Source organism: Pantherophis guttatus, chromosome 2 (assembly GCF_059756535.1).
Source record: "Pantherophis guttatus breed Tessera chromosome 2, ASM5975653v1, whole genome shotgun sequence".
NCBI classification, from domain to species: Eukaryota; Metazoa; Chordata; class Lepidosauria; order Squamata; family Colubridae; genus Pantherophis; species Pantherophis guttatus.
Window position 1 is genome coordinate 24,788,356 of NC_142064.1, and position 14,647 is coordinate 24,803,002.

Here is a 14,647-nt window from a genome sequence, read left to right on the forward strand (position 1 = left end):
ACTGCTTGGAAAGATGGTTTAATGGTGGACAGGAATCACATGGCTTGAGCTCCTGAGCAGAATCACATGGCTTGAGTTCCTGAGTAGAAAACAAAGAAGCCCCAGAATCTGGGAGTGCCTTGGTTTTTATGCCCTCTGTTGGGCCCCACCTCTGAGTTTTTTCTTCCTTTATAAGAAATGTACCCTGATTGGTTGTCAAACTCCCAGGTGGTCTGGGGTCTTAGCTAACTTTGTAGGTGTCTCTCAAGCTTGCTTGAGTCTTGTGATGAGGTGAGTTTCTGTTGCTAGATGGGTCCTATTGTGTTGCAGATGAAGGCCCATAGATGAAAGGGGGGGGGGGATGAGTGAGTCTGGCTGAGGCCTTAATGGCCCATTGACAAAGGTGTGTGTGGGGGGGAGGCAGGAAGCTGCTTTGTTTTTAAAACATGTTTCTCCATTTCTCATCCAGGGAAATATAATATTCTGCCTTTTATTAAATATTTCCTAAAATATTTCATTCTTCTAGGAGAGGGGTGGGTGCTAACTGTAGTTAGCACCCACCCCTCTCCTAGAAGAATGAAATATTTTAAGAAATATTAAAAAGGCAGAATATATTTCCTTGGATGAGAAATGGAGAAACATGTTTTAAAAACAAAGCAACTTCCTGCCTCCCCCCACCTTTATCAATGGGCCATTAAGGCCTCAGCCAAGCTCACTCATTCCCCCACCTTTGTCAATGGACCATCATCTGCAACACAATAGGACCCATCTAGCAACAGAAACTCCCCACATGGCACCTGGGAAGATTACATCAGCCAGCAAGGCTAGCTAAGACCCCCACTCCCTGGGAGTCTGACAACCAATCAGGATACTCTTCCTGTGCCCCAGGAAGTTCAAAGCTCAGGGCATAAAACCAAGGTACGCTCAGCATCTCGGCCCTTTTTCTGCTCAGGAACTCAAACCATGTGATCCTGTCCACCATTAAACCAAGCAGTCTCCATGTTTCCAGTGTTTTTTCCCCACTTGGAGCTGAACCCAGAAGGATATTTTTTCCAACAGTACACAGGGGCAAGAACTGTCTGTCTCCTTTTTTCATATAACCTCCCACCCAAGCCATTTAGTTTTCATTTTCTTTTCAATGTCATAATATGTGTGTGTGTGTGTGTGTGTGTGTGTGTGTGTATTCACACAGCATTAAACAACATGCACATTGGTTTTTATATTTGCATATTTTTGTCAAAGAAACAAAACAAGAAAATGTAATATGTGAATCCAATGGGTTAATAGATTTATGCTGATTAATTATAGTCAGAGCAGCAGAGAGTGAATCAGTTATCTGCTCTTTTCAACCTGTGTGCAAAATCTTAACTTTTAAGGTATTACAGTGCAGGGATTCTAATATAACACAAAAGCTACACAAAGCAGCCATATTATATCTTAAATCAGGGGTCTCCAATCTTGGCAACTTTAAGACTTGTGGACTTCAACTCCACAAGTCTTAAAGTTTGAAGTCCACAAGTCTTAAAGTTGCCAAGATTGGAGAGCCCTGTCTTAAATCCTTGCCAAATAGATCCTGATATCATTACTGAACTATTCCAACCGGCTTCCAATGTTCTCATAGCACCTCTTCTTAAAAGACTTGGGCTGCTATCCTTCTCAAAAACTTAAAGGGATTGTTTTGGTTATGCTCAGAAGAGAGACCACTAGGAAAACTAGAGTATGAAAAAAGACGAAAAGTTTAGATGATGCAAACTATTTTTTCACATTTTTGCCAAGTTAACTAAACTAGTCCTTGTTTTACAACATTTGTTTAGAGATCGTTTGACGTTCTAACAGTACTAAAAAAACTGACTTAGAACCATCACAGCACCCCCACGTAATCAAAATTTGAACGCTTGGATTTAGCATGCATTTATAATGGTTGTTTTTTTTTTTTTTTAATTTGATTTATATGCCACCCTTCTCCGAAGACTCAGGGCGGCTTACAATGTGCTCAGCAATAGCCTTCATCCTTTTTGTATATTTATACAAAGTCAGCTTATTGCCCCCACAACTGGGTCCTCAATTTACCTACCTTAGAAAGGATGGAAGGATGAGTCAACCTTGAGCCTTGGCGTGATTCGAACCCTGCAGTAATAATGGTTGTAGTATCTTGGGTCATGTGATCACCATGGGATCACTTTCCCAGCCGGCTTACAACAAGCAAAGTCAATGGGGGAAACTGGATTCCCTAACAACTGCATCAGAGATAGGTTTCAGTAGTTTCTGACCAGTTCTGGAGAACCGGTTGCAGAAATTTTGAGTAGTTTGGAGAACCGGTAAATACCACCTCTGACTGGTCCCGCCCCCATCTATTCTCTGCCTCCCAAGTCCCAGCTGATCAGGAGGAAATGGGGATTTTGCAGTAACCTTCCCCTGGAGTGGGGAGGGAATGGGGATTTTGCAGTATCCTTCCCCTGCCATGCCCACCAAGCAAGCCCACCAAGTCATGCCATGCCACGCCCATCAAACCACACCCACAGAAATGGTAGTAAAAAATGTTGAATCCCACCACTGGATCTGTTGTATGAATCTGGTTGTATTCTATTGCAACAACCAAAGCTGACTCGTAAATTGAGCTCTGTATTATCCTAAAGCAGTGGTTCTCAACCTTCCTAATGCCACGACCCTTTAATACAGTTTCTCATGTTGTGGTGACCCCCAACCAGGGGTGGGTTCTAAATTTTTTTACTACCGGTTCTGTGGGTGTGGCTTATTTTGTGGGCGTGGCTTGGAGGTCATGTGACTGAGTGGACGTGGCTAGCTGGTCATGTGACCGGGTGGCCATGGCTATGTGTATAGGGACTACTCAGAGGGCTGAAAAAAGTCATTTCTTACAGGTCCTCGCACTTTTGACTGGTCCTCACACTTATGACCATCCTCACATTTATGCCTGTGCAGCATTCTTAACAACCATGTCACTCATTTCACTACTGCTTCTCTTCAAGGGTATAAGATAGGGCAAAAAACGTAAAATGTGAGGACAGTCGTAAGTTCGAGGACTGGTCAAAAGTGCGAGGACCAGTCAAAAATAACTTTTTCAGCCCTCTGAGTAGTCCATATGCATAAAAGGATACAGCAATAGAGAGGGATGAAGGAAGGGAAGGGAAATTAGAGTAGGAGTGAAGGTAAGAGAGGGAGGAAGAGAGGAGGAGAAGGAGAAAGAAAGAGGAAGTAGGGAGAAGAAGAAGGGGAGGGAAGAGAAAGTAAGTAAGAAAGAAAAGACAGAGGTGGTAGGTTTGAGGAGAAAGATTGCTGTACAATAAAAAAGATGAAAGGGAAGAAAGCCAACCCCAAACAAATATAAAGATATTAAGATAAAGAATGAATTGTTAAACTTTAAAGAATAAAAGAGAACAAATATGAATAAATAGCAATAATTAGAAACACACATACAAACATACAACGTATTTTCTTTGAACAGAGTATTTGGCCAGTTCACAAATTTAAACAGTTGTAGGAGGTTAGCACCCACCCCTTTCCTAGAAGAATGAAATATTTTGGGAAATATTAAAAAGGCAGAATATTATATTTTCCTGTATGAGAAATGGAGAAGCATATTTTACAGACAAAGCAACTCCCACCTTCCTGCCCCCCACCCTTTGTTAATGGGCCAGAGGCAGAAACTCAATCCTTTGTCAAAGGACATTTGCAACACAATAGCAACAGAAACTAACACAATGGGCCCTATCAAGCCATGTGATCCTGTCCACCATTAAACCATCTTTCCAAGCAGTCTCCATGTTTCCAGTGTCTTTTTCCCCACTTGGAGCAGAACCCAGAAGGATATTTCTTCCAACACAGTATTTAGTCATTTCAATTAAATTTACAATTTTTATATTTCCTTTTTACCATATTTATTCCTCATCTATTTTTTTAAAAAACCAATATTACCCTTCATCCTCATCTCTAATCTTAATCAAATTCAATTTTTCCCTTCTATTCTATATTATACCCCTTCCCATTGTCATCTATTTTTATATCCATCCTCACATTGGTTAATTATGTAATACAGTTGTTTAATACAAATTCAACATTTTAATATAAATCAATTAGTTATATAACTACCTTTTTTGTATATTAATCAATATGAACATGAATATTCCAATTATTTCCATGTAATCCAATTTCTTACAAATCAATTAATTATATTTACCAATAATAATAAACCAAATAATTTCCCCCATATATTCCTCCAAACCACAACTTAACCATTTCTGCTTTCAACACAATATGCAATTAATAGTATCTCAATTATTACAATTCCCTAGTTAAATAGAGCTTTTTTTTCTTCTGTGTTTTAAAATCTTGAACCTCCTCTTGCCCTAAATGTCCCATTGTTTGCAGTTTGCACCTACCTTTTTTGGTGAGGAAAAAGAAAAAGAAATATCTCTGCCTCATTTTGTCACGTTGCAGCCAAGACCCTGCTTACTTTCAATTTTGCTTTTTCAGCATAGCTAGGGGGAAAAAAATCTGCTCCAGGAATTTACCTCTTTGCAGCTAGCTAGCAACAGAGCCCTCCGCAAAACAGCTGAGAGTAGGGCGGCTCTTTGAAGCCTGGTGGCAAGAATTTAAAGTTTTTTTCCCCTCTAGCCATTAGCTGGGACTCCGGAGGCAGCAATAGATTGGGAGTGGGCGGGGTAAGCGAACGGCGACCGGGCGATCCAGCAGAGGCAGAGGGTGAGGGTGAGTGAAGGCAGGGGGGGGGGAGAGGGCTTTGGCGACCCCCGTGAAATGGCCGTTCGACCCCCAGGTTGAGAACCGCTGTCCTAAAGCAAGCAAGCAAGCAAACAAACCAGCCTTGGGTGGCCCATAAACACCTGGCTTTTATTTGAGATACCTGATGATCCCATTCTTTTGCTTTCGACCTCTGCATTTCAATGGCAAGGACTTTCAATTTTGCTCTTAATTTTTCTTATGGCTAGTATGTCTTTTGTTCCCTTATACCTGATTCATATCTGCAACTAGGTTTACAATGTAAGGATAGATGTTACATGTATTCTGTGTACTAGAATTCAGATTCCAGGACCATTATGCCTCTTAGAATGATTTGATGAATTACAATATATAAGCAAAAGGATCATTTATATACTGCTTTTCATATAAAAATGCAGTCCAACCATTACTAACAACTGTTTTAGAAACAATTTATTGAGGCACTATTTTATATCCTATCTTTTAGGCAGATTATTATGGTATTACTTTATGAAGAATTTTTGAAATAAGTTTAACCTAATAGATATTGGAAAGACATTATATTAGAATAATATAATTCTTGCCTCAGTTTTATAATCTCCAAAAGAGGGACATGAGTGGGAAGGCAGGTGGAAACAGGTATAGATATCATTTTTAAAAACTGCAATGTTCCTACAACAATCTCAGTTCAGGGATAGGAGACATTTTTATTCCAACACCAACCTATTTAGAATTTTAGCCATTTTCTGCATTTCTAATCCAATAATACCTCACAATTCAGAATGCTCAGTACTGCATTTTTCTTGATTTTGTGATTATGATCTATTCATAGAATTATAACATTGGAAGGTACTCTAGATGTCAGTTCTTCGCTGAGAGCAAGATTCATTTAAGCATATCTAGCAAATGTGCATCTAGCCTTTGAAAGTCTCCAGGGAAAACTTTACCTCTTCATATTCCACCCTGTTTCACTGGTTTCAGGAAGTGATATTACAAGCTACTAGTTGTACATCAGTTACTGATGGCTACTGGTTTTGGTTTGTTCCCTGGAGCAAACAAAGAATAAATCAACTCCCCCTTTTACATGACAGGTACTTAAAGATGGTTATCATATTTCAATCTCTTCTATTGAAGAGCTGTAACTGTTCCTGACAGGTTTAGTTTCTAGGCTCATTCACCCTCTAGGTAACCCGCTTTTGAATTCACTCCAATAAGCCACTCCCTTTTTTTGAACTTTACTGCCAGGAACCAGTATTGCAAGTGAGGTCTGACTACAGCAGGGTGGCACAATTACTTTCCATGAGCTGAAATCTATGCTCTTGTTCATGCACCTCAAGATAGTGTAGGAAGTTAGCACCTACCCCTTTCCTAGAAGAATGAAATATTTTAGGAAATATTAAAAAGGCAGAATATTACGTTTCCCTGGATGAGGAATGGAGAAGCATGTTTTAAAGATGAAGCAGCTCCCACCTTCTTGCCCTCCCCACCCTTTGTCAATGGGCCAGAGGCAGAAACTCAATTCCCTACCATTTTTGTCAATGGACCATCATCTGCAACACAATAGGACCCATCTAGCAACAGAAACTAACACAATAGGACCTATCTAGCAACAGAAACTCCCCACATGGCACCTGGGAAGATTACATCAGCCAGCAAGGCTAGTTAAGACCCCCACCCCATGGGAGTCTGACAACCAATCAGGATACTTTTTCTGGGCCCCAGGAAGTTCAAAGCCAGAGAGGGCATAAAACCCGGGAACTTGCACCATCTCGACCCTTTTCTGTTCAGGAACTCAAACCATGTGATCCTGTCCACCATTAAACCATCTTTCCAAGCAGTCGCCATGTTTCCAGTGTCTTTTCCCCCGCTTAGAGCTGAACTCAGAAGGATATTTCTTCTAACAATAGTAACTGCATCATACTGCTGGCATACATTTTTCTTACCCAGATGCAGAACTTTACAATCTCCTTATTAAATTCCATCCTGTCAATTTCAATTGTTGAAGCCCGACTAGTAGTAGTCCTTGACTTACAACCATACATTTAGCAACCATTTGAAGTTACAACGGCACTGAAAAAAGTGACTTAATGGCTGGTCCTTAACCATCGCAGCATTCCCCACAACCCTGTGATCAAAATTCAGGCACTTGGCAACCAGCGTGTATTTACAATAGTTGCAGCCTCCTGGGGCCACACGATTGTCATTTGTGACATTCCCAGCACGCTTCTGACAAGCAAACTCAATGGGGAAAATCAGATTTGCTTAATGACTGCATGATTCATTTAACAACCGGAGTGACTGCTTAACAACCATGGTAAAAAAAGGGTTCATAAAATTGGGTTTGACTCACTGAACAGCTGCTTTGCTTAGCAGTGGAAATATTGGTCCCAGTTGCGGTTGTAAGTCAAGGACTACCACTTTGTTCAGTTTAAAAAGAACTACCCTCCCTCTTCTGAAGTACAGGTCGTCCTTCAGTTACGACCACAATTGAACCCAAAATTTATGTTGCTGAGTGAGACATTGGCTAAGTGAGTTTTGCCCCATTTTACGACCTTTCTTGCCATTGTTAAGTGAATTGCTGCCATTAAGTTAGTAATGTGGATGTTAAATGAACCTGGCTTCCACACTGACTTTGCTTGTCGGAAGGTCGCAAAAGGGAATCAAGTGATCCTGGGATATTGCAAGCATCATAAATATGAGGCAGTTGCCAAATGTCTGAATTTTGATCATGTGACAATGGGGATGCTACAACGGTCATAAGTGTGAAAAAAACATGTCATTTTTCTCAATGCTGTTGTAAATTTGAACGGTCACTAAACGAACTGTTGTAAATCGAGTACAAGACTAATACTTGTATTAGTCACCCCTCCAAGCTTTGTGTCTAGTATCGTGTTTCTCCGAAAATAAGACCTTGTCTTATATTTTTTTGAACCCCGAAATAAGTGCTTGGCCTTATTTTCGCGGAGGTCTTATTATTTTGAGGTGCATGGAGGAAACCAGAGGAAATGGCAGTGACCAGCTGCACATACGTTTAAATATTTTCGGGGAGGGCTTGTTTTCAGGTGGGGCTTATTTTAGGGCATGCGCTCAAAAGTCCGGTTGGGCTTATTATCAGGGGATGTCTTATTTTTCGGGGAAACAGGGTATAAGGAACAACTTCTGCAGTAACTTGATTAGGTTTACAAATTAAGGTCATTTCCTCCCTAGTGGCGTATATTCAGCTATCACTGAATAGAGATAGCAGGCCTTCTAGTTCCAACATGAGGATCGGGTCAGGTCATACCAGCAGATACTGTAAGTCCCTAATGAGGAAATGGGCAAAAAAAGGAACAACGCAGTTTCACGTAGCATATTACTTGTTGCAGTCATTGGAATTTGTAATTCACGATTTATGGCATGTGTAAAAACCAAAATAATATGGTTTATATGAACTATTTTTGTTTTTCAATTCAGGTTGATTTTATCAGTTCCATGGCTGATAGCTTTATAGTTTTTTTTTTTTTTTTAAGTTTAGTTAGCTAGGATTTCATTGGGAAATGTCAATCTCTGACCACATTAACATAGGAAGGAGAGCGACTCATGTGATGGGATCACACCCATGGCAGGAAAACATTAAAAAAAAAAAGAGACACTTTCAACTCGGGTTTCACTTTCAGGTGGCAATTAATGTTTGCGTCAGAGCTGAAGAAGCTTCTTGGGTGAGAAGCGAAACATCTTCAAAGAAAAACCAGAAAGTCCAGTTGCCTCTTGGGGAAATAAAAAAATTGACAACCCTGAACCTATGGGGATGGCTGAGAATCCCCATAGACATCAATGAATGTATTTTTGACATCAGCTCTTTCCCAACCTGCATGCTTTAACAGTAACAACAGTTGGAAAGGGACCTTGGAGGTCATCTAATCCAACCCCCTGGTTCACGCAGGAGACCCGTACTAGGGACTCGAACCGCCGACCTTTGCTCAGAGTCTTAGCCACTAAGCCAGTCAGGCATTTAAAAAAATGCTCCCTTCGTCCCTCAGTAGCAGGGTAGCCCACCCCACCTCCCTGCCAAGGATTTCCCACACAGCCCTCCTGCTAAAAAAAAAAAAAAACCCTAGAAAACCAGCCCCACTGAAGAGCGCTGAAGCGGAAAAAAAAACCACCTCAAGGATTGTCAAAGCCAGCCGGCTCTGCTCTGCAGGAAAAGCAAAAGAGTGTTTTTTTTTTCCCCTTCTTTTCCCGCCCACCTCCAACACTCCTGCCCTTACCCGGAGAAGTCTTCCTCTTTTTTAAAGTCTCCCCCGAAGAAACCACCTCCTCCTACCCTCCCGCAAAGAGACGGGTGACAGGACCTAAAAGGCTTCCCCTTCTTCCCGTTTTTTTTTTTTTTTTTTGCAGGAAGGGAAGCCCATGCGCACTCGGGCGGGCGCAAAAAACAAAACAAAAAAAGCAAGCCGCGCCGTCACGTGCCCTCAGAGAGCCCCCTTCGTCGCCCCCCTCCCCCGCTTTCAAAAAGCGTGACGTCGCCTCCCGCCCTTCCACCCTAGCTCGCTCGCTCGGCCGGCAGAGGTTGGGCTCCTGTTGTCCACACACGCACGCAAACAGCCTTTGCGTTTTGCCCGGAGCCCGGGTGCCGTCTCGTGCTCGTGCTCGCACGAGCCGCCCCGCCCTCTTTGGCGCGGGCCTCGCGCTGGCGCGCGGCTCTCCGGCTTCCCGTCTCGAGCCGGCTAGCTAGGGCGAGCCAAAGTAGGTCGTCGGCGCAGCTGCAGCCGCCGCCGCCGCCGCCGCCGCGTTTTGCAAGGCTGGGCGCGGAGGCGGTAGGTAGCTTTGCTTTGGTCTCTTGTCTGGTTTTACCCCGAGGGGAGGGGAGGGGAAGGCGGCCTGGGGCAACCCGAGGCTCGCTGCGGATGCCCCGGGCTGCACGTGTGGGTGGGGGTGGGTGAAGGGTGGGAGAACGAAAGCGGGGCGATTCCGCCCTTTCATCCCCTTTTCGCGCGAGGGCCAGCAAAGCAAATCCCGAGGCTTTCTGGAGGATTTCTCGGGTTGCATCTCCCACCCGTGTGCAGCCCAGCGCCCACGGGAGAGGTAACGGGCCACGGGGGTGGGTGGCTGGGGAGGAGGAATTGGGGAATCGCGCAGGAAAAACCAACCCCCCCCCCCACAGCCGTCTCCTGGCTGTGACCGACCGAGCGCAGGACAAAGAGGTTAATTGTCCTCTTGCCGGGCCAGTTGTCGTTCATGCGCCTAGCAACGCGGGTTTGGGCAAAGGAGGGGTCGCCACCTGCGGTGACTCTGCCTTCCTCACCCCCATGTTGCAGAGGGAGGTGAAACTGCTCCCCCCCCCCGTTGGATGCTGCGGACCCCGAAGTAGAGGGATCGGTCTTCTCGCGAGGAGGCTCCTTTTAGGGTGCAAGAAGCGGAGCTTGTCCTGCCTGCTAAGAAGCCCTGTGGAAAAACACTCCCGGTGGGGGATGTCTAGGGACGCCTCTGGCCTCGTAGCTGGGCTGCAGGGTGGGAAGGTCTGGCATCCCCCAGGACCCCTGCAGAAACTAGGAACTTTCACGGGCAGCCACTAGAAATATAAAACAAACCGGCCTGCCTTCTAAGGAGAGAAAAGATATTTCGGTAGATGGGAAGCGGGAGAAGAAATCCAAAGGTAGCAGATGAATGCTGCAGGTTGCAAAACAACAACAACAACAACAACCCACCCTTGGAAGAGAGAGTTGTGAGTTTTTCTCACTGACAGAGGGCAACTAAAGTCAAACACAACTGTTAGGTGGAGGTCAAACATGCAGTGGGAACTGTGGCTATGACCTTGGTTGAGTTTCCAGACTCCTCTATCAACCAATATTTAGTCAGGTTTATTTACTGAGTAGAAGGGGCTGGGTGGGAAGAGGCTTGAAAGGACGACTTAGGGATTCTTCAACAACTTTTTGAGTTTAGGGAGTCACACCCTTTAAAAGTTTTGAGATAAATGCCGGAGGGTGGCCATTACATGTATTAGGAGGACCTCTTTTGAAATCTTGCTTTAATGAATGCTGACTGTGAATCTGTTTTGATTCAAAAGTGGGACAACTCTCAGAATGTCTTGGAAGATGTTGAAAGGTTTTAGTTGGGCTTGTACCTCCGTGCATAATACTTTGGTGGATGTCTTTGTAGAGGTGTGAGCGTGTCTTGGATTGAACATAGATACTTCTGGTATTTAGAGCTAGTGCAGATAACCCTGTACCCCAATAAAATAGGAAAAGGAAATATGTGATTTCATGCTATCAAAAAATGCAAACCTGGAAAGTGTAATAGGGTATATTTCTGCCAGTAATTCTTAATGGATGACCAGGAATTAGTGATATAAAAATTTACACTAATTGCTGTCTCCATTCCCATCTACTTAACTGCAATGTTCAGAACTGACTGAAAGATTCTTTAAAAATAGCACATGTATGCCAGGATTGTACAGCATAGGAATGATGAAAGGTTAAAAAAAAAAAGTTGCCCTAAAGCTTTAAACAGTTATTGTGAAATCTAATTATCAGCTTTTTAAAAATACTATTCAAAAATTCATGAAGATGAGCTATAAATGATACTCTTAATTGGGAGTAAGCTTTTGAAGTAAACAGAATGCTCTACTTATTTAGACCCCATAAATGGAAGACTAATTCTAAATTCACAAGTGCATTCCAAATAACTCCAAAAGATAGAATCTTTTTTCTTTTTTAAAAAAATCATTGGATGGTTTAAAGATTAAAGCAGGCTGAAACTTCTGTTTCAAGCTTCTGTTTAAAAAGTTGGGGAGCTTGAATCAGATTGGACTGTGACTGCAAATGGTGCAAGTTAAAAGTTCTCAAGCTAAGGCAGCTTTTACAAGTCAATGAATGAATTTGACACTAGTTGGAGATTGACAGGAGCTGTATCCAATCATCTATGCCTAGGCAGATTATGCACATCCTTGTCTTTAGTGACCAGCCCTTGGAGTTTCCTTTGAATGAAGAATTCAGCTTCCTGCATTTGCTGAAGATTTGGTAATGCCTCGTTAGTCACTAATGAAGGTTATTGATTTAAGAGAATTCTTTTATCTGCCAGCATGTCACTCTTGAGGGCATAGACGACCACAAATGAGGTTAATTTTCTCTTTGCTGGAAAGAATATGTGTTCTGAATGTGTGAGTACGTGGCAGAAGTCTGTTTCTCAGTGTTTTCTATTTATAGCAGTTTCCTTAGAAACACTTCATGTTGGTGTTGGAAATGGTTACACATTTATTTCTAGTTGAAATACTATTACTGTTTCTCATTGTTGGGTGGCTATATAATAAGAGCTACCTTACAATGAACTTATTTCTTAAATGAAAATGTTGTCCATGATTTGATTTTTTTGAAAGCTTAGAATAATCATGCATTTTCAATGCTCAAGCATTTTTAATAAATTTGGAAATAGATGTGGTATGTTGTATATTGCTAAATATGCAGTAGTTGTTGGTATATAAGTTATCCAAAAGCAAAAGTTTTATTCACTATCGTGCTGGCTTTTTATTGCCTGAATTTCTTGTGGGTACGAGTACACTGGAATGCTAGACTCCACTTTTAAATCTTTTGAATGTTCTTATAGTTAGATTTATATATTAACCATTCCAATTGCAGTATCTATTATAAAATGCTTGCATTGGCAGTTGTATAAACATACTTTATAATAGCTCAACAGATCTGTACTGTTGGCTATCAGCTATGTACAGTTTGTGTGTTTTTTAAAATATTCTTCCTTGTTTGTCAGACTTTTTCATGGTTGTAATTTGTTTAATCTTGCTAACTTTACTGTCAATGTTTTGGGTTAAATATAGTCCAAATAGATAACCAGAAATACACAGCTGAAGGTTAATAAAGGAATGAAACTTTATCCCTTTCCTAACATAAATAAAATACACAGTTTGAAATACATATGTCACTAGTTGATAATGTGTTATTCTATTTTACCCATACTTTATTTGCTTATTGCAACTAAACCAGCTAGTACTCTTTTAATACTTTAAATTATTGCACTTGCTTTGAGGAGCAGCTGTTTAAGTAATTTAAATACAAATATTCAGTCCTAATCTCTGAAATAGTACAACTTCACACACATACATATATTTACATTATCATGAATCTCTCTTGGTTTCTCTTATTGAAAATTAGGAATCTCAAAGGGTTCAGATACTATTTTTTTATTTGGCAATGGTGCTTTGAACTCCGTACTTTGTACTTGAAGACTACGTCATCTATCAACTCTCCTATTGTAATTAGAATTGCAGCTACATAATTGTGTATATATTAGCTTAAATTTTAACATTACATCAAAGTCATGATGAAATACAGTCTTTGTTGTGCTTTGGCAGTCAGGTTCTGTACACTTTCTCAAGGTGTGTATTTAAAACAATTACTAAATCCTACGCATTTATGGAGAAAAGATCATTCATTTGTCTTGTAAAATTTGCCAAGCACATTTTAAAGTCCAAGTGTATTTTGTAACCTTAACCTGAGCTTCTTTTTAGCAATGACACATTTCAAGTTTCATGTGTTATTTGCTAAATTGAAAATGTTTTTTTTTTGTATACAGCAGGGCAGCTGTGCGGCTTCCGAACGTGTGATCTCCCTTGCTGGATTTGGGCAATATGGCAGGCATCCTGCGTACAGTTGTTAGTAATTTCTCTGTTCCCCTTTTCAACAATGTGATATGCCACAAGGTGAAGACTGTGAAGACGTCAAGGGTGCGGACATTCCTTACCCACCAGGTTCTCTGGTGTAAATCAGCTATCAAACCAGGTATGTAAACTGGTTCACAGGATTTCAGTTCAAATCTGTCTGGTGTTAAAATGGATAAAGGCCAGTCCCATTACGTTTTTCTGGTCTTCCAGTAGTTATCACACTAATAATATAAAAAAAAGAAGCCAGGATACAACTGTATTCTACAGGAATCATAGTTCCTTATCTAAAGATAAGCAGCAGACTTTGGCTGTGTTCTAATAGAGTTTTTGAAACTTGGTTCACTCATTACACTAGAGCAGTGATGGCTAACCTTTTTGCCGTCACGTGCCAAAAGCGGGGGGAGTGGGGGGGATTGTGCACACGCGTGCCCACACCCATAATTCAATGTGCCCAGTCCCCCCATGCATGCGTGCGTAACCCCCCCCGCTTTTGGCACACGATGGCATGGTGGGCCCAATAGGCCCATTTTTTTGCCCTCCCCAGGCTCCAGAGGCTTTCTAGGAGCCTGGGGAGAGTGAAAACGGCCTTCTCCACCCCCCCCAGAGCCCCTCCGGAGGTCCGGAAACAACCAGTTTCCCGACTTCCGGTGGGCCCGGAAGGCCCAAAAATCAGCTGGCCAGCACGCACATGTGTGCTGGACTGAGGTAGGGCAACGCTCGCGTGCCCACAGATATGGCTCCGTGTGCCACCTGTGGCACCTGTACCAAAGGTTCGCCATCACGACACTAGAGGAATAGGATGTGAAAGACCTAGACATTTACACCTTAAAGAGAAAGACAGCACATCATTTCTGTGTTCCATTTGCAGAAGCCAACTGTAGAAATTTATTCAGAATCACACGTTTATTATTTTTACAAATAACTCAAGGCAGTGAACATATCCAACACACTTTCCTCCTCCTATTTTCCTCACAACAGCAACCCTGTGAGGTGGGTTGGACTGAGAATGAGTGACCCAAGATCATCCAGCTGGCTTTCGTGGCTAAGATGGGACTTGAACTTGAATAATAGGCATTAGTAATCTGCACTGCACCATAGCTCAGAAAGTTACCTTGGAGCAAGGGTGGGCAATTAATTTTGCTAAGGGGCTGTGAGAGATTGGGACTGTTGTGCAGGGCTGAACCAATAGGGCTGTGACAGTCCATAGGTGTACATGCATAAACATGAAAACTCTCCTTCAAAATAAAAGCAATGCAGTTGAATTGTGTGCATGGTGTACCA

General features: G+C 42.2%; 1 protein-coding gene across 7 annotated transcripts in view; it reads left to right on the forward strand.

Annotated features, from left to right (window-relative positions):
* Positions 1-9,173: 9,173 nt before the first annotated feature.
* Positions 9,174-14,647, forward strand: part of NNT (nicotinamide nucleotide transhydrogenase) — a 68,737-nt gene continuing 63,263 nt past the window's right edge. The window contains exons 1-2 of one of the 7 annotated variants that reach the window (XM_034440835.3): positions 9,174-9,509; positions 13,279-13,484. In XM_034440835.3, coding sequence (XP_034296726.1) covers positions 13,334-13,484 — 151 coding nt within the window. In that variant the 5' untranslated portion in view covers positions 9,174-9,509; positions 13,279-13,333. Of the gene's footprint in view, positions 9,510-9,673; positions 9,778-11,624; positions 11,852-13,278; positions 13,485-14,647 lie in introns of those variants that run through there. The other 6 variants (XM_060690702.2, XM_087885652.1, XM_034440836.2 and 3 more) reach the window with 6 other exon arrangements.